The following is a 25,479-nucleotide window of genomic DNA, read 5'->3' on the forward strand; positions in this document are numbered from 1 at the left end:
CTCCTGTTGGATTGTTCCTTTTATCATTATGTAGTGCCCTTCTTTGTCTATTGTTATAGTTTTTGTTTTAAAGTCTATTTTGTCTGATATAAGTATTGCTACCCCAGCTTTCTTTTCATTACCATTTGCATGGAGCATCTTTTTCCACCCCTTCACTTTCAGTTTGTGAATGTCTTTAGGTCTTAAGTGTGTCTCTTTTATGCAGCATATATATGAGTCTTGTTTTTTTATCCAATTGGCCACCCTATGCCTTTTGATTAGAGCATTTAGCCCATTGACATTTAAAGTAGCTATTGATAAGTATATAGTTATTGCTATTTTGTTACTTTTTCTGGGTGTTTTAGTAGTTCTTCTATATTCCTTTCTTCTTCTTGTGCTCTCTTCCCTTGTGGTTGGATGACTTTCTTTAGCATTGTTATACCCAGGATTGGTACAAACATTAGAAATAGAACTACCATTTGATCCAGCAATCCCACTTCTGGGTATATCTCTTGATTACTTGTCTATTTATTAAAGGTTTCTGGTTTGTGATTACCATGAGGTCCATATATAATAATCTATGTATATAGCAATCTATATTGAGTTGATGGTCTCTTTAGTTTGATGTCTTTCTAAAAGCTCTACTCTTATACTCCTCTCCTCCCACATTTTATGTTTTTGATATCATATCTAAACTCTTATTTGGTGTATGGGTTTCTATTACCCTCGTATCATTGATATAGGTAATTTTAGTACTTTTATCTTTTGACCTTCATATTATCTTCATAGGTGGTTGATCTACCTTTACTGTACTTTTTTACTGTATTTTTTTGCCTTTTTGGGGGGATAATTTTCTTATTCCTATTTGTGGTCTTCTCTTTCCTGCTTAAATAAGTCCCTTTAGCATTTCTTGTAAAACTGGTTTCTTGGTGATAAACTCCTTTAATTTTTGCTTGTCTGGGAAATTCTTTATCTCTGCTTGGATTCTTTTCTTTTTTCTTTTTTTTTGAGGAAGATTAGCCCTGAGCTAGCTGCTGCCCATCCTCCTGTTTTTGCCGAGGAAGACTGGCCCTGAGTCAACATCCGTGCCCATCTTCCTCTACTCCACGTGTGGGAAGCCTGCCACAGCATGGCTCCCCAAGTGGTGCCATGTCTGCACCCAGGATCTGAACTGGCGAACCCTGGCCTGCAGAAGCAGGACATGCGAACTCAACCACTGCACCACTGGACCAGCCCCTCTCCTTGGATTCTTAAGGATAACCTTGCTGGGTAGAGTATTTTTGGCTGTAGGTTTTTTCCTTTTGGCACTTTAAATATAATGTCCCACTCCCTTCTAGCCTGTAGGGTTTCAGCTGAGAAGTCAGTGGATAGCCTTATGGAGTTTCTACTGTCATTTACATTGTAAATTTCTATGACTTCAGGATTGGTTTCTGGAGACTTGTCATTTTCCTTCTGCTCCGGAGTGTTAATGTATTTCTTCATGGTGTCTGAAGAAGTGACCTTTTGCCAGTGCATAGTGGTAGTATCAGGTTGCAGATTCCACCTGCCACCCCTGGGGGTAGGGGGAAAAAGCTGTGTTTTTTGAACCCGCTTTGTCTGCTGGAAGTTGTGCTGATAGGGCTCTGTGTTCTCCTGCTGATCACAGTTGCTTGGCACGTCACACATACACACAGGCACGTGCTCTGTTGTGGATCTGTTCCCTTGGCTGGGGATCAGCTGAGCTGGTCCGCTATGTGGGGCTAGGGGCTCTTTCTTTTCACTGCTTGCCTGCTCTACGTTAATGGGTGGTTCACTTGGGCTGCTGCACTGGGTGGGCGTGCCCATGTGGTGGCTGTGCTGCACAACTTGGTGTGGAGCATTCCCATGGGATGGGCTGCACTCCGAAAGTGAAAGCATTCACATGCACACCTGCCTGCTCCCCTGCCTGCTCCCCTGCCTCCTCTTACAGTCACGTACCACCTGCTGTGTGAGCACCCGTGACCTAGACCGCTGCTGCTGGGGATGGGGAGGGGATCTACTCACCTCCTTCCACTCCTTCCTGGGGATCCAGTACCCCATCCTTCAGATGTGTGGCTGCATAGATCTCTCAGATGTCCTACTATGCTTTGTAGGGAATCCTCTGTTGGTTAATGAATGTCTGTTTGGTTGTAACTTAGCGGGGAGAGACTAAGGAAACAGCTCACTCAACCGTGATGCTGAGGTCACTCCAAGAGTTGATTTCTTCAGGTTAATTTCTAAATTCTTTGTCATTTTATGGTTTTGAACCTCTAGGATTAGTAACTATTTTCTTTATATTATATCACATTATTATGTGGAAGAAACATTTCACTATTTGGACACCTTTTCCTCGCAGAATTTTTTGGATTAAATTCTAATGATCAGTTTTTTCTCATAGTTTCTTTGTAACTTAGTCAGTAGTATTAGTGAAAATATTTACGCAGAAAATAGACTTATGCAAAGAAGAAACACTAAAACTTGTACCATACAGATTAGCCTAACTAAAACAATGAGCTAATGTAATTATGTAAGGAGAAGTGTTAAAATATTTCAAAAGGATATGATTGACAGGAAAATTTCCATTAAGCCTAAGGTTTCTCTCTACTCTTGTATTCTCCTTGCAATATTTCTCCTTTTCAGGCATTGCCATGCCTGGTTTCAACCTTTATTACAAAGCTATAGTAATCAAAATGGTATGGTACAGGCATAAAAATAGACATAGACCAATGGAACAGAATCCAGAGTCCAGAAATAAACCCACGATAGTCTAATAAATGGTGTTGGGAAACTGGATAACTACATGCAGAAGGATGAAATTGGATCTCTATCTTCTAACACTTGCAAAAATTAACTTGAATAGATAAAAGACTTAAATGTAAGACCAAAAACTTTAAGTCTACTAGAAGGAAACGTAGAGAAAAAAGCTTTTTGATATTAGTCTTGGCAAAGATTTTTTGGATCTGACATCAAAAGTACAAGCTAAAAAAGCAAAAATAAACAAGTGGGCCCTCATCAAATTAAAAAGCTTCTGCACAGCAAAAGAAACAATCAGCAAAATAAAAAGGCGACCTATGGAAGGGGGGAAAATATTTGCAACCATCTATCTGATGAAGGGTTAACATCCAAACTATATAAGGAACTGATACAACTCAATAGCAAAATAATAAAAAGTCCAATTTAAAAATGAGCAAAGGAGTTAAGCAGACATTTTTCCCAAAGAAGACATACAAATGACCAACAGGCACATGAAAAAATGCTTAACATCGGTAATCATCAGGGAAATGTAAATCAAAACCACAATGAGATATCACCTCACACCTGTGAGAATGCCTGTCATCAAAAAGACGAGAACAAGTGGTGGTGAGGCTGTGGAGAAAAGGGAGTGTGCACTGCTGGTGGGAATGGGAATTGGTGCAGCCACTGTGGAAAACAGTGTGGAGGTTCCTCCAGACGTTAAAGATAGAACTACCGTTTGATCCAGCAACCCCACTTCTGGGTATATATCTGAAGGAAATGAAAATACCCTCTTAAGAAATATCTGCATTCCCATGTTCATTGCAGCATTTTCACAATAGCCCAGACATGGAAAGAACCTAAATGTCTGTCTGTCTGTCTGTCTGTCTCTCCACCCAAATACACATATGTATACAATGGAATGTTATTCAACCACAAAAAATAAGGAAATCCGGTCTTTTGTGGCAACCTGGATGAACCTTGAAGACGTTACGCTAAGTGAAATGTCAGACAGAAAAAGACAAATACTGTGTGTTCTCACTTATATGCAGAATCTAACAAAGCTGAACTCATAGAAATAGAGAGTAGGATAGTGGTTGCCAGGGGCTCAGGGGTGAGAGAAATGGGGGATTGTCAAAGGGTACAAACTCCTAGTTAGAAGATGAATACGTTCTGGGCATCTAATGTACACCGTGGTGACTATAATTAACAATACTGTATTATACTGTATATAACAACTTGGAAGTTGTTAAGAGAGTAGATCTTAAATGTTATCACCACACACAAAAAGAGGGAGATGTGAGGGGATGGAGGTGTTAACCAAGCCTATTGTGGTAATCATTTTGCAATGTATACATGTGTCAAATCATCATGTTGTAAACCTTAAACTTACATATGTTATATATCAACAGCTCAATAAAGCTGGAAAAATATTTCCCCTTTTCCCTGTTAAAGTATCATCTACATGTACCTCAGTGTTCTCTCTCTAAAATATAGACCTGATGCTTTAACCTCTCTTTAAAAACCCTTTGATGGTAGCTTATTACCAAGGTCTTCACTTTTTTTTTTTGGTGAGGCAGGTTGGCCCTGAGCTAATATCTGTTGCCAAACTTCCTCTTTTAGCCAGACGAAGATTGTTACTGAGCTAACGTCTGTGCCAGTCTTCCTCTATTTTTTTTTTTTTTTGTATGTGGGACACTGCCACAGCATGGCTTGAGTGATGTGTAGGTCTGCACCCAGGATCCAAAACAGCAAACCCCAGGCTGCCGAAGCAGAGTGCATGAGCTTAACCACTGAGCCACAGGCCTGGCCCTTCTTCACGTTTTTTGATTGTGTACTCCATCAATAAAGATTTTGACTGTGCAGCCAACCATCCATGTGTATTTTTCTTTACAAATTACACACACACACACACACACTATACTCAACAAATATTTAAAGTTAAGAAGGATGAAAAAGATAAGTAGATGTTCTGATTTTTCTCTAAATCATTTTGCATATGCTCTTGAGTGAGTGCACCCCACTTTGGAGACTACTTGTCTAGAGGATAAAATCCAAATTCTTTCGTATAGAACACAAGACCCTTACAAACTGGCCCCAGTGTTTGTCTCATCTTCTACCACTTCCTGCGCCTGCTCTGTGCTTCACACATGGACACTCACTGAACCTTATATGCACCGTGTTCTCCCTGTGCCTTTTTGCTTCTTTTGTGTGTGGTGAGTTCTTATTTGTCCTTTGAGACTAAAATGTCACTTTTTCTTTAAAGGTTTCTTGTCAATCTATTTTCCATGCTCTCGTGTATATTGTACATACCTTTATTATAGCACATTGGGTTACAGATATCTAAGACATTGTCACAGTGTGTGAGTCAGTCCTTGAGGATAGGAACCTTGATTTACTTATCTTCCATTCCTAACTCTAAGCAGAGAGAACAGCTTTAAAAGGATTTATGGAGCCTCATGTTATGGGTGAGGCCCTGTCCTGGTTGCTATGGGTTATACAAGATATATAAACATGGTTTCTGCCTTCAAGGAGTTTATAAGTAAAATGTATCTTCAAGGAAATATTTCTTAGTTACTGTCCAAGGAAAGTATAAATATTCCTCTAGCAATTATGAAAGGTAGAGGACACATTTTTATTTATATTTTCTAGAGAGCAAGTAGTATATGATTAATGTATTCCAAAGGAAGAGCAATAATATATTTAGGAAGGAATTTAAAAAATGAGTAATCTGAACATACTTTTCCACATCCTGCTTCCTTTAGGTGGCTGTGCTGTTAGGGGTCCTCAGACTGGTCAAAATATAAAGATAGGTCAATGTGCACAGTTTGCTGGTATGCTTATATGATAGCATGCACTCGATTGTTTTCATGGCAGAGTTTAAATTTCCTCAGTGCTTTACAGCTTAACAATCGGGTGATTCTTGTAGCAGTAGTAGTATAGCCGTCCTACAGAGGGGAACAAACAAATGACAACTGAATGCAGTGATCTGAGGTCAATGAGAGCCACTATTACAACTCAGATCTATTGCCTTTCCTAGTATTCGCATCCTACGATAGTGCTTCTTCATAATTTCCTTAATTTTGTACACTTGATATGTTACAAAGTTTGCATCTTAAAACTTGAGTCATTTCAGTGGTAGGTATATAATATGTGAAGTTGTCAATTGCTGATTAAAAATTATATGGCATTTCCCTTGTCAATTTTTTTCATTTACTTGCTGTAGGGGAGCTGAGAAAGCAGTCACATTAAAAAAAGGATATAAGTAATGTTGCCTTTGTGAAAAGCCTGGAAGAGGCTGATATGTAAAATTTAAATACCCTGGAAAATTTAAGAAGATATGTCATAGTTTTATCTCTTCAACTTCAGGGAATTTAAAATAAATTTTTGCAAATGTGAAATATCAGTGGAACAGATAGTAAATAACCTGAGAAAAATCAACAAGAAGCATAGGACACAGAATGACTTTCAGAAATAAGCTAAAAGTGCATGCAAAGCAACTAAAAATTGAATGACTCAGGCAGGTTAGAAGATTAGGGTTCATATCTGTTCTAATATGTGAAGCCACAGTGCTGTTGAGTCAGCCCTTCCTGTCTTTGTTGGTCAGAATTCTGTCCACATACATTTTCTGACTAATGAAAGATATACTGGGTTAGAAACAAGTTGTTTCATCACAGAAAAGACCTTCTGAGGTGAATAGAATCTTGGTATTAGAAAGTGTTATGGCATCGTGATAACCTGCCAATTAATACAATACCACCTTATTTTCCAATGGATGTGTTCATAAAGTTTTATATAAATTCAACCAAATTTAAGATGACAAATGAGAGTTTGCTATTTTTAGAGAAGCTATGAATAATCCTTTTGTTGAGGGATAGCTGAATTTTCCTGTTTTAGGTGTTCTTTTAATGGGACACATTTACACTGGTTTTCTCTTCCAGCAATTTAAGTGAAAAGAAAAATGCAGAACTAATTGAGTTCCTCGGGAATAAAAATTGCAGTCTTATAAATCGTTATATGCTAATAAATCAGAACAATTAAAATTCAATTATTTTACATTAAAGGAATCAAGAGTAGTTTAATATTAGGCAATCTATTAAAATCATCAATTGGCCCAACAAAAATCATATGATGATCGCAATATATTGTATAAAAATGAGTAAATTTTAACAATTATTCAAGGTTTTTAAAAAATTAGGAACATTATGACATTTTTCCTATGATAATGATCTTTATCTTTTAAGAAAAATTTTAACTAAATCCTTTTTGTAACTGAGGTAACATTGGTTTACATTATATAAATTTAAGGTGTACATCGTTATATTTCAATTTCTGTGTAGACTGCATCGTGTTCACCACCCAGAGACTAATTACCGTCTGTCACAGTACACATGTGCCCCTTTACACCCTTTTGCCCTCGTCCCTCCCCATGCCCTAACGTAACTGCCAATCTAATCTCTGTATCTATGTGTTTGTTTGTCATTGTTGTGTTTATCTTCCACTTATGAGTGAAATCATATGGTATTTGGCTTTCTCTGACTTATTTCGCTTAGCATAATTCCCTCAAGGTCCATCCATGTTGTCGCAAGTGGCAAGATTTCATCTTTATTTTTATGGCTGAGTAGTATTACATTGTGTGAGTGTATTTATATATATGTATACATACCACATCTTTATCCATTCATCTACTGATGAGCACTTAGGTTGTTCCCAAGTCTTGGCTATTGTGAATAATGCTGCAACGAAGATAAGGGTGCAAATATCTTTTAGACTTGATGTTTTCACATTCTTTGGATAAATACCCAGAAGTGGAATAGCTGGATCATATGGTGATTCTGTTCTTAATTTTTTGAGGACTCTCCGTGCTGTTTTCTATAGTGGCTGTACTAGTTTATGCTCCTACCAGCAGTGTATGGGGGTTCCCTTTTCTCCACACCCTCTCCAGCACTATTGTTATTGCTTGTCTTGTTAATTATAGCCATTCTGATGGGCATGAGATAATATCTCATTGTAGTTTTGATTTGCATTTCCATACTAATTAGTGATGTTGAACAGGTTTTCAGGTACCTGTTGACCATCTGTATATCTTCTTTGGAAAAATGTCTGTTAACATCTTTTGCCCATTTTTTGATTGGGTTGTTTGTTTTTTTGTTGTTGAATTGTATGAGTTCTTTATGTATTTTGGATATTAATCCCTTATCAGATATATGATTTGCAAATATCTTCTCCCACTTGTCAGCTTGTCTTTTTGGTTTTTTGATGGTTTTGTTTGCTGTGCAGAAGATTTTTAGTTCTGATGTAGCCCCATTTGTTTATGTTTTCTTTTGTTTCCCTTGCCTGGGGAGACGTGATATTCAAAAAGATAATGCTAAGTCCAACGTGAAGAGCATACTGCTTATGTTTTCTTCTAGAATTTTTATGGTTTCAGGTCTTACATTTAAGTCTTTAATCCATTTTGAGTTAATTTTTGTGTATGGTGTCAGATAATGATCTACTTTCATTCTTTTTCATGTGGCTGTCCAGTTTTCCCAACACCAGTTATTGAAGAGGTTTTCTTTTCATCGTTGTATGTTCTTGGCTCCTTTTTTTTTTTTTTTTTAGTTGATTGGCACCTGAGCTAATAACTGTTGCCAATCTTTTATCCCCCCTGCTTTTCCTCCCCAAGTTGCCTAGTACATAGTTGTATATTTTGGTTGTGAGTCCTTTCGGTTGTGCTATGTGGGACACCATGTCATGGCTTCATGAGTGGTGCCATGTCTGCGCCCAGGATCCAAACCAGTGAAACCCTGGGCTGCCAAAGCAAAGCGTGAGAGCTTAACCACTTGGCCACGGGGCTGGGCCCCCCTTGGCTCCTTTGTCAAAGATTAACTTTCCACAGATGTACAGTTTTATTTCTGGCCTCTCAATGCTGTTCCATTGATCTGTGTGTCTGTTTTTGTGCCCATACCATGCTGTTTTGATTACTATGGCTTTGTCGTATATTTTGAAGTCAGGGATTGTGATGCCTCCAGCTTTTTTTCCCCCTCAGGATTGCTTTGGCTATTCAGAGTATTTCGTGGTTCCATATAAATTTTAGAATTCTTTATTCTATTTCTGTGAAAAATGTTGTTGGGACTTTGATAGGGATTGCCTTGAATCTGTAGATTGCTTTAGGAAGTATGGACATTTTAACTCTGTTAATTGTTCCAATCTATGAGCATGGTCTTTGTGTCTTCTTTGATTTCTTTCAACAATGTTTTATAATTTTCAGTGTACAGGTCTGTGGTTCACCTCTTTCGTTACATTTACTCCAAGGTATTTTCTTCTTGTTGTGATTGTAAATGGGATTGTATCCTTAATTTCTTTTTCTGCTATTTCATTGTTAGTGTGTAGAAATGCAACTGACTTTTGTATGTTGATTTTGTGTCCTGCAACTTTGCTGTAGTTATTGAATATTTATAATAGTTTTTTGGCAGATTCTTTAGGGTTTTTTATATATAAAACCATGTCATCTGAAATAGTGAGAGTTTTACTTCTTCCTTTCCATTCTGGATCCCTTTTATTTCTTTTTCATGCCTTATTGCTCTGGCTAGAACCCCTAATACTATGTTAAATAAGAGTGGTGAAAGTGGACATCTTGGTCTTGTTCCTGTTCTTAAAGGGATAGCTTTCACTTTTTCACCATTGAATATGATGTTAGCTGTGGGTTTGTCATATATGGCCTTTATTATGTTGAGGTACTTTCTTTCTATGCCCATTTTATTCACAGTTTTTATCATAAATGAATACTGTATCTTGTTGAATGCTTTCTCTGTATCTACTGAGATGATCATGTGATTTTTATTCTTCATTTTGTTAATGTGGTGCATCACATTGACTGATTGTGGATGTTAACCATTTTTGCATCCTTGGAATAAGTCTCACTTGATCATGGTGTATGATCTTTTTAATGTATTGTTGTATTTGATCTGCTAGTATTTTATTAATGATATTTACATTAATGTTCATCAGTGATATGGCCTGTAATTTTCTTGTTTTGTGTTGTCCTTGTCTGGATTTGGTGTCAGGGTAATGTTGGCCTCATAGAGTGAGTTAGGAAGCATCCTGTCCTCTTCAATATTTTGGAAGAGTTTGAGAAAGACAGGTATTAAATCTTCTTTGAATGTTTGGTAGAATTCACTGGGGGAAGCCACCCAGTTCTGGACTTTCGTTTTTTGGGAGATTTCTGATTACTGTTTCAATCTCCTTACTGGTGATTTGTCTAATCAGATTCTCTATTCTTCTTGATTCAGTTTTGAAAGGTTGTATGACTTAAGGATCTAAGAATTTATCCTTCTCTTCTAGATTATCCAACTTGTTGGCATGCAGCTTTTCCTTGTCTTGTTTTATAATCCTTTGTATTTCTGTGGTGTCCATTTTAGTTTCTCCTCTTTCATTTCTGATTTTATTTATTTGAGCCTTATCCCTATTTTTCTTGGTGAGTCTAGTTAAAGGTTTGTCAATTTTGTTTATCTTTTCCAAGAAACAGCTCTTAGTTTCACTGGCTTTTTCCCTTGTGTTTTTTAAATCTCTATTTCATTTATTTCCCCTCTCATTTTTACTATTTCCTTCCTTCTACTGACTTTGGGCTTCATTTGTTCTTTTTTCTAGTTCTTTCAGTTGTATTGTTAGATTGTTTATTTGAGATTTTTCTTGTTTTTTGAGGTAGGCCTGTATTGCCATAAACTTCTCTCTTAGTACTGCTTTTGCTATATCCCATAAATTTTTGTATGTTGTATTTTCCTTTCATTTGTCTCCAGGTATTTTTTGATTTCTTCTTTCTTTGTTGACCAATCATTGTTTTGTAGCATTTTGTTTAATCTCCACATATTTGTGGCTTTTCTGGTTTTCTTTTTGGAGCTGATTTTGAGTTTCACACCATTGTGGTCAGAAAAGATGCTTGGTATTATTTCAATCTTCTTAAATTTATTGAGACTTGTTTTATGGCCTATTATGTGATCTATCCTGGAGAATGTCCATGCACATTTGAAAAGAATGTATATTCTGTGAATTTTGGATGGAATGTTCTGTATATATGTACTAAATCCATCTGGTCTAATGTGTCATTTAAGGCCAGTGTTTCCTTATTGATCTTCAAATTGGATTATCTATCCATTGATGTAAATGTAGTGTTAAAGTCTGCTACTATTATTGTGTTAATATCTATTTCTCCTCTTGTGTCTGTTAATAATTGCTTTATATATTTAGATATTCCTATGTTGGGGGCAAAGATATTTACAAGTGTTATGTCTTCCTGTTGGATATTCCTTTTATCATTATGTAATGCCCTTCCTTGTCTCTTGTTACAGTTTTTGCTTTAAAGTCTATTCTATCTTATATAATATTGCTATATGAGTTTTCTTTTTGTTTCAGTTTGCATGGAGTATCTTTTTTTTTAAAAAATTAACTGTATATTTTTATATTTAACAAAACTACCCACATTTTATTCTGAAGTAGGTTCAAATCTTCTCAAATAATCCTTTTCTTTTTTAATTGAGATTTGCAGTAGTTTCCATTGTACATTATTTCTTGTCTGTCACCACACAAGTGCTCCCCTTCACCTCCTGTGCTGACCACCCCCATCCCCTGCCCCTGCTAACCACTGAACTGTTAACTCTGTCCATATGTTTGTTTATATTCCACATATATGTGAAATCATATGGTGTTTGTCTTTCTCAGTCTGGCTTATTTCACTTAGCATAATACCCTCCAGGTCCATCCATGTTGCAAATGGGATGATTTTGTCTTTTCTTTTTATGGCTGAGTAGTGTTGCATTGTATGTATATACCACATCTTCTTTATCCAATCATCAGTTGATGAGCACTTGTATTGCATCCATGTCTTGGCTATTGTGAATAGTGCTGTGATGAACATAGGGGTGCATATGTTACTTTGGATTGTTGATTTCAAGTTGTTTGGGTAGATATTCATTAGTGGGATACCTGGGTTGTATGGTATTTGTATTTTTAGTTTTTTGAGGAATCTCCATACTGTTGTCCCTAGTGGTTGCACCAGTTTGCATTCCAACCTGCAGTATATGAGTGTTCCCTTTTCTCCACATCCTCTCCAACATTTGTTGTTTTTTGTCTTGGTAACTATAGCCATTCTGACTGGTGTAAAGTGATATCTCATTGTAGTTTTGATTTGCACTTCCCTAATGATTAGTGATGTTGAGCATCTTTTCATGTGTCTGTTGTCCATCTGTATATCTTCCTTGGAAAAATGTCTGTTCATATCCTCTGCCCATTTTTTGATTGGGTATTTTTGTTGTTGTTGAGGTGTGTGAGTTCTTTATATACTTTGGAGACCAACTCCTTGTCTGATAAATGATTTACAAATATTTTCTCCCAGTTGGTGGGTTGTCTTTCCATTTTGTTGATGGTTTCCTTTGCTTTGTAGAAGCTTTTTAGTCTGATATAGTCCCATTTGTTAACTTTTTCTTTCGCTTCCCTTACCCGAGTAGACATGGTATTTGAAAAGATGTGGCTAAGACCAATGTCAAAGACTGTACTGCCTATATTTTCTTCTAGGGCTTTTATGGTTTCAATTCTTACATTAAAAACTTTAATTCATTTAGAGTTAACTTTTGTGTCTGGTGCAAGATAATGGTCTACTGTCATTCTTTTCATGTAGCTGTCCAGTTTTCCCAGCACCATTAATTGACGAGAATTTCCTTTCTACACAGTATGTTCTTGGCTCCTTTGTCAAAGATTAACTGTCTATAGATGTGTGGTTTTATTTTCGGGCTTTGAATTCTGATCCATTGATCCGTGTGTCTGTTTTTGTGCCAGTACCATGCTGTTTTGATTACTATAGCTTTGTAATATGTTTCAAAGTCAGGGATCATGATGCCTCCAGCTTTGTTCTTTTTTTCTCAGGATTGCTTTGGCTTTTCAGTGTCCTTTGTTGTTCCATGTAAATTTTTGGTTCTTTTGTTCTATTTCAGTGAATAATGTCATTGGGATTTTGATTGGGATTGCACTGCATCTGTAGATTGCTTTAGGTAGTATGGACATTTTGACTATGTTTATTCTTCTGACCCATGAACATGGAATATCTTTCCATATCTTTGTGTCTTCAATTTCCTTCAATAATGTCTTATAGTTTTCAGTGTACTGGTCTTTCACCTCTTTGGTTAAGTTTATTCATAGGTATTTTGTTGGTTTTTTTGCAATTGCAAATGAAATTGTATTCTTGATTTCTCTTTCTGCTAGTTCATTGTTAGTATATAGGAATGCAACTGATTTTTTAACATTGATTTTGTACCCTGCAACTTTGCTGTAGTTGTTGATTATTTCTAATAGTTTTCTGGTAGATTTTTTACGGTTTTCTAAATATAGAATCATATCTACAAATAGTGAAAGTTTTACTTCTTCCTTTCCAATTTTGATCCCTTTAATTTCTTTTTTCTTGCCTAATTGCTCTGGTCAATACCTCCAGTACTATATTGAATAGGAGTGGCAAGAGTGGGCACCCTTGTCTTGTTCCTATTCTCAGACGGATGGCTTTCAGCTTTTTACCATTAAGTATGATCTTGGCTGTGGGTTTGTTGTATATGGCCTTTATTATGTTAAGGTGCTTTCTTTCAATATCCATTTTATTGAGAGCTTTTAAAATGATAAGTGGATATTGGATCTTGTCAAATGCTTTCTCTGCACCTACTGAGATGATAATGTGGGTTTTTTCCCCCTTATTTTTCTCCCTAAGTCCCCCCAGTATATAGTTGTATATTTTAGTTGTGAGTCTTTCTAATTGTGGTATGTGGGACGCCACCTCAATGGCCTCAAGTGGCCTGATGTGCAGTACCATGTCCGTGCCCAGGATCTGAACCAGTGAAACCCTGGGCTGCCATAGCGGAGTGTGCAGACTTAACCACTGGGCCATGAGGCCAGCCCCAATCATGTGTTTTTTATTCCTCATTTTGTTAATGTGGTGTATCACACTGATTTGCAGACGTTGAATCATCCCTGCATCCCTGGAATGAATTCCACTTGATCATGGTGTACAATTCTTTTAATGTTTTGCTGTATTTGTTTTGCCAATATTTTGTTGAAGATTTCTGCATCTAAGTTCATCAGTGATATTGGCCTGTAGTTGTCCTTCTTCCTGTTGTCCTTGCCTGATTTTGGTATCAGGGTAATGTTGGCCTCATAGAATTGTTAGGAAGCATTCCATCTTCTTCAATTTTATGGAATAGTTTGAGAAGGCTAGGTACTAAATCTCCTTTGAATGTTTGGTAGAATTCTCCAGAGAAGCCATGTGCTCCTGGACTTTTGTTTTTTGGGAGATTTTTCATTATTGTTTTACTCTCTGTACTTGTGATTGGTCTATTCAGATTCTGTATTTCTTCTTGATTCAGTTTTGGGAGGTTGTATGAGTATAGGAATTCATCCATTTCTTCTAGGTTATTAAATTTGTGGACATATAGTTTTTCATAGTATTCTCTTATAATCCTTTGTATTTCTGCAGTATCTGTTGTGATTTCTCCTCTTTCATGTCTAATTTTATTTATTTGAACCTTCTCTTTTTGCTTGGTGAGTCAGGCTAAGGATTGTCAATTTTGTTTATCTTCTCAAAGAACCAGCTCTTAATTTCATTATCCTTTCTACTGTTTTTTTTTAGTCTCTATTTCATTTATTTCTGCTCTGATTTTTATTATTTCCCTCATGCTGACTTTCAGCTTCATTTGTTCTTCTGTTTCTAGTTCTGTTAGGTGCTGTTTAAGATTACTTATTTGAGATTTTTCTTGTTTGTTTAGATGTACCTGAATTGCTATGAATTTCCCTCTTATGACACTTTTACTGCATCCCATAAGAGTTGGTATGTTGTACTTTCATTTTCATTTGTCTCCAGGTATTTTTTATTTCCCCTTTGATTTCTTCAATGATCCGATGGTTGTTCAGTAGCATGTTGTTTAGTCGCCATATATTTCTGACTTTCCTAGTTTTTTCTTGTAGTTGATTTCTAGTTTGATAGCATTGTGGTCAGAAAAGATGGTTGAGATGATTTCAATCTTCTTAAAGTTATTGAGGCTTGCCTTGTTTCCCAACATATGGTCTGTCTTTGAGAATGTTCCATGTGCACTTGAGAAGAATGTGTATTCTGTTGGATTTGGATGGGATTCTCTCTCTATATCTGTTAAGTCCATCTGATCAAGTGTTTCATTTAAATCTACTATTTCCTTGTTGACTTTTTGTCTGGATGATCTGTCCACTGATGTAAGTGGGGTGTTGAGGTCCCCTACTATGATTGTGTTGCTGTTAATTTCTCCCTTTAGGTCTGTTAATTATTGCTTTATGTACTTCGGTGTGCCTGTGTTAGGTGCATATATATTAATAAGTGTTATGTCCTCTTGGTAGAGTGTCCCTTTTAATCATTATATACAGTCCCCTTTCTCTCTCATTGTCTTTTTTAACTTGAAGTCTGCTTTGTCTGATAAAAGTATGGCAACACCTGCTTTCTTTTGTTGGCTATTAGCTTAGAGTATTGTCTTCCATCCCTTCACTCTAAGCCTATGTTTGTCTTTGGCGCTGAGGTGCGTTTACTGGAGGCAGCATATTGTTGGGTCTTATTTTTTTTTTTTTTTAAAGATTTTATTTTTTCCTTTTTCTCCCCAAAGCCCCCCCGGTACATAGTTGTGTATTCTTCGTTGTGGGTTCTTCTAGTTGTGGCATGTGGGACGCTGCCTCAGCGTGGTCTGATGAGCAGTGCCATGTCCACGCCCAGGATTCGAACTAACGAAACACTGGGCCGCCTACAGCGGAGCGCACGAACTTAACCACTCGGCCACGGGGCCAGCCCCTGTTGGGTCTTATTTTTTAATCCATCCAGCTACTCTGTGTCTTTTCATTGGAGAATTCAATCCATATACATTTAGAGTGATTATTGTTATATGAGGGCTTAATATTGCCATTTTATCTCGTTTTCTGGTTGTTCTATATTTTCACTGTTTCTCTTCTTTTGTATTTCTGATGGCTGTTTCATTTTGTTGGTTTTCTGAGGAAGATTTCTCAGTTTTCTCTGTTTGTGAATTGCAGGTCTCCTCTGATTTGTTGTTTAGTGGTTACCGTGAGGATTGTATGAAAGATGTTGGAGATGAGATAGTCCATTTTCTTACAGCCTCTTCTCTCCATTAACCTAAGGAGGTTCCTTCCCTTTCCTCTCCCTCTCTGACTAACTGCTGTTACAAATTGTTGTGTTTTAAATTTTGTTAGTTTGTGGCTAAGTTGAAGTGTTTATCATTACTTTTGATGCTTTCTTTTCCTTTCCCTTTTAAGTTGTAATTGAGTCTTTGCCTCCCTGTTCTGGTTGAGAGCTACAGGTTTCTGATCATGTCTGTCTATTTGTCTCCTTGCTCAGAGCTTTGTAGACCTTTGCCTTTTTGTTGCCAGTGTGAGGGCATCTTTAATTATTTCCTGTAGAAGAGGTCTAGTGGCGATGAACTCCTCACCTTTTGTTTATCTGGGAAAGCTTTGATTTCTCTGTCATATCTGAAGGAAAGTTTTGCTGGAGAGAGTATTCTTGGCTGTAAGTTTTTGTCTTTCAGTATTTTGAATATATCATTCCATTCTCTCCTGGCCTGTAGGGTTTCTGCCAAGAAATCTGCTGAAAGCCTGATAGTGGTTCCTTTGTAGTTCATTTTCTTCTGCCTTGCTCTTCCTAATATTTTCTCTTTATCATAAACTTTTGTCATTTTTACTATTTTATGCCTTGGAGAGGGTCTTTTAGCATTGATGAAGTTGGGCGTTCAATTAGCGTCATTTATTTGTAAATCTGAAACCATCCCCGGGCTTGAGAAGTTCTCAGCAATTATTTCTTTGAACAAGCTCTCTGCTCCTTTCTCCCTGTCCTCTCCTTCTGGAATAGCTATAATCTTTATGTTGCTTTTCCTGATTGAGTTGGATATTTCTTGAAGAATTGCTTCATTTAAAAAAAAATCTTAGTTGTCTCCTCCTCTACCTGTAGAATTTCTATAATTTTATCCTCAAGAAGACTGTTTCCTCCATAAGATCGGTTGTATTTCTTAATGATTCTAGATTATTTTTTATTTCATTAATTGTTTTTCATATCCAGAATTTCTGCTTGATTTTTTTTATAGTTTCAATCTTTAGCCAAGAGATTCATTTTATTGTTAAGCTCCTTGAATTGTCTTTCTGCATTTTCTTGTGAGATATTGAGTTTCCTTATAATGGCTATTTTGAGTTCTCTGTCATTTAGGTTGTATATTTCTGTGTCTTCAGTGTTGGTTTCTGGATAATTGTCATTTCCTTCTGATCTGAATTGTTGCCACAGTTTCTCATGGTGTTTGACGAGCTAATCTTTTGTCAGGGCATTTGTGGTGTTCTTAGGACACAGATTCCCCCGTTACCTCTAGGGGGAAACAGAAGCAGCATTTCTGGCCCCACCCCATCTGCTGTAAGCTGTGGGGGTGTTATGGGTACTTGCCCCAGCCTGGGGTGCATTCAGGCACTTGTGTGGACTGTCCCTATCAGGTGGGGCTTCCTCGCTGGGCTAGGGTCACTCTTTGGCACCTCAGGGGCACTCTGAGCTTCCCCACCCCACCAGAAATTGATTACCAGTGGGCTCAAAGCTAATGCGCCTATTCCCACAGCTGTCCGGGACACGTTCCCTCACACACACTCCTGGGAAGCGTTTGCCCCGGCACATAGCTCTGCTGTGGTGCCTGTTTACAGTTCACGGTCCGTGGGGCCACTGTGCTTGGTGGGCAGGGATTCCTAACTGGAACCCGAACCATGGCTGCTCCTTGACAGCACTGGGTGCGGTGGGCTCCCCCCCTCCAGGAAAGTGAACCCAAGTGGGCTCAGAGCTGCTGCATATATTCCCACAGCTGCCTGGGACCCATTCCCTCTTGGGGGCTCAGCAGCACTGAGCGCTCACATGCATGCCTTGGCAGCGTTTGTCCCAGCACGTAGATCTGCTGAGGTTTCTGTTTATAGTTTGTGGTCCACGGGGCTGCTGTGCTTGGCGGGCAGGGCTTCCTCACTGGGACCTGAGTTATGGCTAAACCTTGGTGGCACAAGGGCACACTGGGCTCCCTCTCCCTGCCAGGAAAGTGAACCTGAGTGGGCTCGAAGCTGCCCCTTCTATTCCTGCAGCTGCCCAGGACCTGTTCTCTCTTTGGGGGCTCAGCAGCACTGTGAGCACTCACACGCGTGCCTGGGAAGCATTTGCTCCAGCACGTAGACCTGCTTAGGTCTCTGTTTATGGTTCACAGTCTGTAGGGCCACTGTGCTTGGCAGGCAAGGCTTTCTTACTGGGACCTGAGCTATGGCTGTCCTTGGCAGCACAGGGTCACTGTGGGCTCCCCATCTCCACCAGGAAAGTGACCATGAGTGCAGGCTAAGTGTTACTGCTGCTTCCTCCTTTGGTCACCCCGGTGCACGTTCCCACTTTGTGGGGGCTTGCACCAGCTTGGAAAGCACTCGTGTGCAAGCACAGGGCTACCAGGGGAGAGCAGAGAGTGCCAGTCCATCTACCCTCAGATGTATATCTACATGTGTCTCTCAGACATCCTGTTGTGCTGTGTGGGCTTCCTCTGTTGGTCAGTGAGTATCCATTTAGTTGTAGTTCAAAAGGGAGAGAGAGAAGGGAACAGCTCACTCTGCCATGTTGCTGATATAACCCTCCATGGAGTATATTTTTCTATCCCTTCACTTTTGGTTTGTGACTGTCTTTAGTTCTCAAGTGTGTTTCTTGTATGCAGCATATATATGGGTCTTGTTTTTTTAATTGGCCACCCTATGCCTTTTGAGTGGAGCATTTAGTCCACTGACATTTAAAGTAGCTATTGATAAGTATGTACATATTGCCATTTTGCTACTTTTTTTCTGGGTGTTTTAATAGTTCTTCTTTTTTCTCTTCTTCTTCTCTTGCTCTCTTCCCTTGTGGTTTGATGGCTTTCTTAAGTATTATGTTTGGGTTCCTTTCTCTTATTTTTTTTGTGTACTTATTACAGGTTTCTGGTTTGTGATTACCATGAGGTTCATATATAATAACCTATGTATATAACAATCTATATCAAGTTGATGGTCTCTCAAGTTTGACCTCTAACTGAAATCAGCCCTAACTTTTACTTCCCTTCCCTGACATTTTATGTTTTTGATATCATGTTTAATCTTTTTGTGCGCGCACGTGTGTGTGTGTGTGTATCCTTTAAACTTTCATCATGGAGATGGATATTTAGTACTTTTTTCTTTTGATCTTCATACTAGTTTTGTAGGTGGTTGATCCACTACTTTTACTGTATATTTGTCTTTACCACTGACATTTTTCTTTGATGATTTTCTTATTCCTATTTGTGGTCTTTTCTTGTCCACTTCAATACGTCCCTTTAACATTTCTTGTAAGGCTGCCTTAGTGGTGATAAACTCCTGTAGTTTTGCTTGTCTGAAAAACTCTTTTGTCTCTCCTTCCATTCTGAATAATAACCTTGCCAGGTAGAGTATTCTTGGCTGTCAATTTTTCCTTTCTGTACCTTGAATACATCATGCCATTCCCTGCTAGCCTGTAAGATTTCTGTTGAGAAGTCAGCTGATAGCCTTACGGGGTTTCCTTTGTATATAATTTGTTGCTTTTCTCTTGCAGCTTTTAGGATTTTCTCTTTATCTTTAATTCTTGACATTTTAATTAAAATGTGTCTTGATGTGGGCCTCTTTAAGTTTATCTTGTTTGGTGCTCTCTGTGGTTCCTGTACCTGGATGTCTGTTTCCTTCCTCAGGTTAGGAACCTTCCCAGCTATTATTCCTTAAATAGGTTCTCAGTCTCCCTTTCTCCTCTCCTTCCTGGACACCTATAAATCAGATGTTAGTGTGCTTGATGTTGTCCCAGGGGTCCTTTAGACCTTCCTGGTTCTTTTTATTTTTTCTTTTTATTTTTTTTCCTGGTTGCTACAACACGTTCTTCAGAATTCTTTTTTAAAAAATTTTTTTATTGAGTTTATGATAGTTTACAACCTTGTGAAATTTCAGTTGTACATTATTCTTTGTCAGTTGTGTTGTAGGTGCACCACTTCACCCTTTGTGGCCATCCCTCACCCCCCCTTTCCCCTGGTAACCACTAATCTGTTCTCTTTGTCTACGTGTTTAACTTCCACACGTGAGTGGAGTCATAGAGAGATTGTCTTTCTCTATCTGGCTTATTTCACTGAACATAATACCCTCAAGGTCCATCCATGTTGTTGCAAAGGGATGATTTTATTCTTTGTTATGGCTGAGTAGTATTCCATTGTATATATATACCATATCTTCTTTATCCAATCATCCATTGATGGACACTTAGGTTGCTTCCACGTCTTGGCTGTTGTAAATAATGCTGCCATGAACATAGGGGTGCATGGGACTTTTGGAATTGCTGATTTCAAGTTCTTTTGATAGATACCCAGTAGTGGGATGGCTGGGTCATATGGTATTTCTATTTTTAATTTTTTGAGAAACCTCCATATTGTTTTCCATAGTGGCTGCACCAGTTTGCATTCCCACCAACAGTGTATGAGGGTTCCTTTTTCTCCACAGACTCTCCAACATTTGCTACTTTTTGTTTTGGTTATTTTTGCCACTCTCATTGGTGTAAGGTGATATCTTAGTGTAGTTTTGATTTTCATTTCCCTGATGATCAGCGATGATGAACATCTTTCCATGTGCCTATTAGCCATCTGTATACCTTCTTTGGAGAAATGTCTGTTCATGTCTCCTACCCATTTTTTTGATCGGATTGTTTGATTTTTTGTTGTTGAGTTGTGTGAGTTCTTTAAATATTATGGAGATTAACCCTTTGTCGGATATGTGACTTGCAAATATTTTTTCCCAATTAGTGGGTTGTTTTTTTGTTTCAATCCTGTTTTCCTTTGCCTTGAAGAAGCTTTTTAGTCTGATGAAGTTCCATTTGTTTATTCTTTCTATTGTTTCCCTTGTCTGAGAAGACATGGTATCCGAAAAGATCCTTTTAATGCTGATGTCAAAGACTGTACTGCCTGTAGTTTCTTCTAGAAGCCTTATGGTTTCAGGTCTCCCCTTTAGGTCTTTGACCCATTTTGAGTTTATTTTGGCAAATGGTGAGAAAGAATGGTCAATTTTCATTCTTTTCCATGTGGCTTTCCAGTTTTCCCAGCACCATTTGTTGAAGAGACTTTCTTTTCTCCATTGTAGGCCCTCAGCTCCTTTGTCGAAGATTAGCTGTCCATAGATGTGTGGTTTTATTTCTGGGCTTCCAATTCTGTTCCATTGACCTGTGCCCCTGTTTTTGTACCAGCACTATGCTGTTTTAATTACTGTAGCTTTGTAGTATGTTTTGAAGTCAGGGATTGTGATGCCTCCAGCTTTGTTCTTTTTCTCAGGATTGCTGTAGCAATTTGGGGACTTTTGTTGCCCCATATGAATTTTTGGATTCTTTGTTCTATTTCTGTAAAGAATGTCATTGGGATTCTGATTGGGATAGCATTGAATCTGTAGATTGCTTTAGGTAGAATGGACATTTTAACTATGTTTACTCTTCCAATCCATGTGCATGGATTTCCATCTCTTAATGTTGTCATCAATTTCTTTCAGGAAAGTCTTGTAGTTTTCATTGTATTGGTCTTTCACTTCCTTAGTTAAATTCACCCAAAGGTATTTTATTCTTTTTGTTGCAATTGTGAATGGTACTGTGTTCTTGAGTTCTTTTTCTGTTAGTTTGTTATTAGAGTATAGAAATGCTACTGATTTATGTAAATTGATTTTATATCCTGCAACTTTGTTGTAGTTGTTGATTATTTCTAAAACTTTTCCAATAGATTCTTTGGAGTTTTCTATATATAAGATCATGTCATCTGCAAACAGTGGGAGTTTCATTTCTTCCCTCATTTGGATTCCTTTTATTCCTTTCTCTTCCTAATTGCTCCGCCCAAGACCTCCAGTACTATGTTGAATAAGAGTGGTGATGGAGGGCATCCTTGTCTTGTTCCTGTTTTCAGGGGGATGGCGCTCAGTTTTTGCCCATTGAGTATGATGTTGGCTGTGGGTTTGTCATGTATGGCCTTTATTATGTTGAGGTAATTCCCTTATATCCCCATTTTGTTCAGAGTTTTCATCATAAGTTGCTGTTGGATCTTGTCAAATGCTTTCTCTCTATCTATTGAGATGACCATATGGTTTTTATTCCTCAATTTATTGATGTGGCGTATCATGTTGATTGATTTTCGGATGTTGAACCATCCCTGTGTCCCTGGTATGAATCCCATTTGATCATGATGTATGATCCTTTTGATGAATTGCTGAATTCAGGTTGCCAAAATTTTGTTGAGAATTTTTGCATCTATGTTCATCAGCAATATTGTCCTGTCGTTCTCCTTTTTTGTGCTGTCTTTGTCAGGCTTTGGTATCAGAGTTATGTTGGCCTCGTAGAATGTGTTAGGAAGTGTTCCATCCTCCCTAATTTTTTAGAATAGCTTGAAAAGGATAGGTATTAAATCCTCTCTGAAAGTTTGGTAGAATTGCCCAGGAAAGCCATCTGGTCCTGGGGTTTTATTCTTTGGGATGCTTTTGATTGCTGTTTCAATCTCTTTCCTGTGATTGGTCTGTTCAGATTGTCTGCTTCTTCTTGACTCAGCTTCAGGAGGTTGTAAGAGTCTAAGAATTTATCCATTTCCTCTAGGTTATCCATTTTATTGGCATGTATTTTTTTCATAGTATTCTCTTATAATCTGTTGTATTTCTGCAGACTCTGTTATTTCTCCTCTTTCATTTCTGATTTTGTTTATTTGAGCTTTCTCTCTTCTTTTCTTTGTATGTCTGACTAGGAGTTTGTCAATTTTATTTATCTTCTCAAAGAACCAGCTCTCTGTTTCACTTATGCTTTCTACTGCCCTTTTTGTTTCAATAGCATTTACTTCTGCTCTGATTTTTATTATTTCTCTCCTTCTGCTGACTTTGGGCTTTGTTTGTTCTTTTTTCTCTAATTCAGTTAGGTGTAACTTGAGATTGCTTATTTGGGAGCTTTCTTGTTTGTTAAGGTGTGCCTGTATTGCGATGAATTTCCCTCTTAATACAGCTTTCTCATATCCTATATGACTTGGTATGGCATGTTATCGTTTTCATTTGTTTCCAGATATTTTTTGATTTCTTCTTTAATTTCTTCAGTAATCCATTGCTTGTTCAATAGCATATTGTCTAGGCTCCACATCTTCATCCCTTTCTCAGCTTTTTTCTTGTAATTAATTTCTAGCTTTATAGCATTATGATCAGAGAAGATGCTTGTTAATTTTTTAAAATTTATAGAGGCTTGCCTTGTTTCCCAACATATGCTCTATCCTTGAGAATGTTCCATGTGCACTTGAGAAAAATGTGTATTCTGCTGTTTTTGGATGGAGTGTTCTATATATGTCTATTAAATCCAACTGTTTTAGCTTTTCATTTAATTCTACTGTTTCCTCGTTGACTTTCTGTCTAGATGATCTGTCCATTGAAGTGGATGAAGTGTTGAGGTTCCCTACTATTATTGTGTCATTTTTAATATCTTCTTTTATGTTTGTTAATAGTTGCTTTATGAACTTTGGTGCTTCTGTGTTGCATGAAGAGATATTTATAAGCATTATTTCTTCTTGATGGAGGGTCCCTTTGATCATTATAAACTGCCCCACTTTTTCTCTCTTTATCTGCCTTATCTGAAATCTACTTTGTCTGATATAAGTATTGCGACACCTGCTTTCTTTTGTTTGCCATTAGCTTGGAGTATTGTCTTCCACCCCTTCACTCTGAGCCTGTGTTTGATGTATGAGGCCTTAATGTTGTCATTCTGTCACTTGTTTTCCAGTTCTCCATTTCCTTTTTATCTCGTCCTGTGTATTTTGGTGAACCCATTGACTTCTGCAGTTTCTCATGCTGTGTTTCTTCCTTATTTATTTTTTGTATCTCTGTTCTGCTTTTTAGTTTAGTGGCTACCCTGAAGTTTGTATTCAGAATCTCGTGGATAACCGTCCATTTTCTGATGGCCTCTTACTTCCTTAGTCTAAACTGATTCAGTCCCTTTTCTCCTCCCCTCCTATGTTATTATTTTCATATCTTATTCCAACTTGTGTTGTGAGTCTGTGGTTAAAGTGACAAGATTGTCTTTGTTTTTGGTGTTTTCCTTCCCTTTACCCTAATGCTATAGTTAAATATTTGCTATCCTACTCTGATTCTATTTGTCTCCTTACTCTGTATTTTGTGACCCCTTTCTCCCTTTTTTTCTTTTTTCAGGTATGAGGGCCTTCTTGAGGATTTCTTGTCAGGGGTGTGTGTCTCGTGGCTATGAAGTCCCTTAGCTTTTGTTTGTCTGGGAAAGATTTAATGTCTCCCTCACATCTGAAGGATATTTTTGCTGGATAGAGTATTTTTGGCTGAAGATTTTTATCTTTTAAAGTTTTGAATATGTCATTCCATTCTCTGGTAGCTTGTAATGTTTCTGCAGAGAAATCCACTGAAAGACTGATAGGGGTTCCATTGTAGGTTATTTTCTTCTGCCTTGCTGCCCTTAGTATTCTTTCTTTTTCATTCATTTTTGTCAGTTTTACTACTATATGCCTTGCAGTAGGTCTTTTTACATTGACAAATCTAGGAGATCTGAAAGCTTCCTCCACACACATTTCTCTCATTCCCTAGATTTGAGAAGTTCTCTGCTATTATTTCTGAATGCGCTTTCTGCTCCATTCTCCTCTTCACCTTCTTGGATACCTATAATTCTTATGTTGCATTTCCTCATTGAGTCAGATATTTCTCAGAGATTTTCTTCATTTTTTTTCAGTCTTAGTTCTCTCTCCTCCTCTGTCTGGTTCATTCAACATGTCTATGTTTGATTATGCTGGTTTGCTCCTCTCTGGTGTCCACTTGAGCATTCAGGGAATCCGTATTTTGTTTTATCTCTTTCATTGTGCCTTTCATCTGTAGTATTTCTGATTGATTCTTCTTTATAGTTTTAGTCTCTTTTGTGACAAAGGTCCTGAACTCATTGAATTGTTTCTCTATTTTCTTTTACCTCATTGAGTTTTTTGACGATAGCTATTCTGAATTCATTGTCATTTAGTTTACTTATTTCTGAGTCCTCAGGTCATAACTCTGGGTATTTATTGTTTTCCCTCTGCTCTGGAGATTTGATGAATTGTTTGATGCTGGAACTATGGATTTTCCCCATTGTGATATTATTTGGTTTCAGTTACTGCCTATCACCAATGGATGGGGGTCGAGAGCCAAGTATTCTGTGCCCTCTGACCTTGGCCAAGATGGCGTGTCACAGCGTGTGTTGGGGAGGCGCTTTCTCTTGCGTGCAGTCCCGGGTTTCCTGATCAGCTCTTGCTATCTGGTCTCCTGGGGTCTTGGCTTGATGAGGTCACCCCACGTGAAAGCTTTTGCCCCGTTAGACGGCTTCCCTCTAGGCTGTGAGGGTGCTAGGGAGTCCTGGGTGATCCTGCTGATGCACGACCCCTCCCCTACTCCTTTCCTCATGGAGCCTCCCATGGCAGTGACCCCACTCTTTAGGGGAGGGAGCGAAGTTCTCTCTTACCCTGTTCCGGCTCCTCTCAGGGCCACTCCAGCCTCTCTGCCCTCCATCATTTGGCTGCTGTGGGTCTCCGAGGATTCTTGTGGTATTAGGATATTTTCTGTTGGAATATGGTTGCTCCTTTTTGTTGTATGTTGGAGGGGAGGGAGTCCTGGGCAAGCTCACCCCACCATGATGCTGACATCACCCCTCTTCCTATTTCTTTTTAATTCTTAATTCTTTTT

At 38.1% G+C, this 25,479-nt stretch overlaps 1 protein-coding gene across 10 annotated transcripts in view; it reads left to right on the plus strand.

Annotated features, from left to right (window-relative positions):
* Positions 1 to 25,479, plus strand: part of CD109 (CD109 molecule) — a 195,045-nt gene that overhangs the window by 4,903 nt on the left and 164,663 nt on the right. For 3 of the 10 annotated variants that reach the window (XM_070225132.1, XM_070225125.1, XM_070225128.1), the window contains exon 3: positions 995 to 1,248. The exons of 3 other annotated variants lie outside the window; for them this stretch is intronic. Coding sequence is in view for 4 of the 7 variants with exons in the window: in XM_070225125.1 (XP_070081226.1) it covers positions 1,109 to 1,248 (140 nt within the window). In the remaining 3 variants the exon portion in view is untranslated. Of the gene's footprint in view, positions 1 to 990; positions 1,249 to 25,479 lie in introns of all 10 variants that reach the window. 4 more of the 10 variants (XM_070225133.1, XM_070225126.1, XM_070225134.1 and 1 more) reach the window with 2 other exon arrangements.

Source organism: Equus caballus, chromosome 10 (genome assembly GCF_041296265.1).
Source record: "Equus caballus isolate H_3958 breed thoroughbred chromosome 10, TB-T2T, whole genome shotgun sequence".
In the NCBI taxonomy this organism is placed as follows: domain Eukaryota; kingdom Metazoa; phylum Chordata; class Mammalia; order Perissodactyla; family Equidae; genus Equus; species Equus caballus.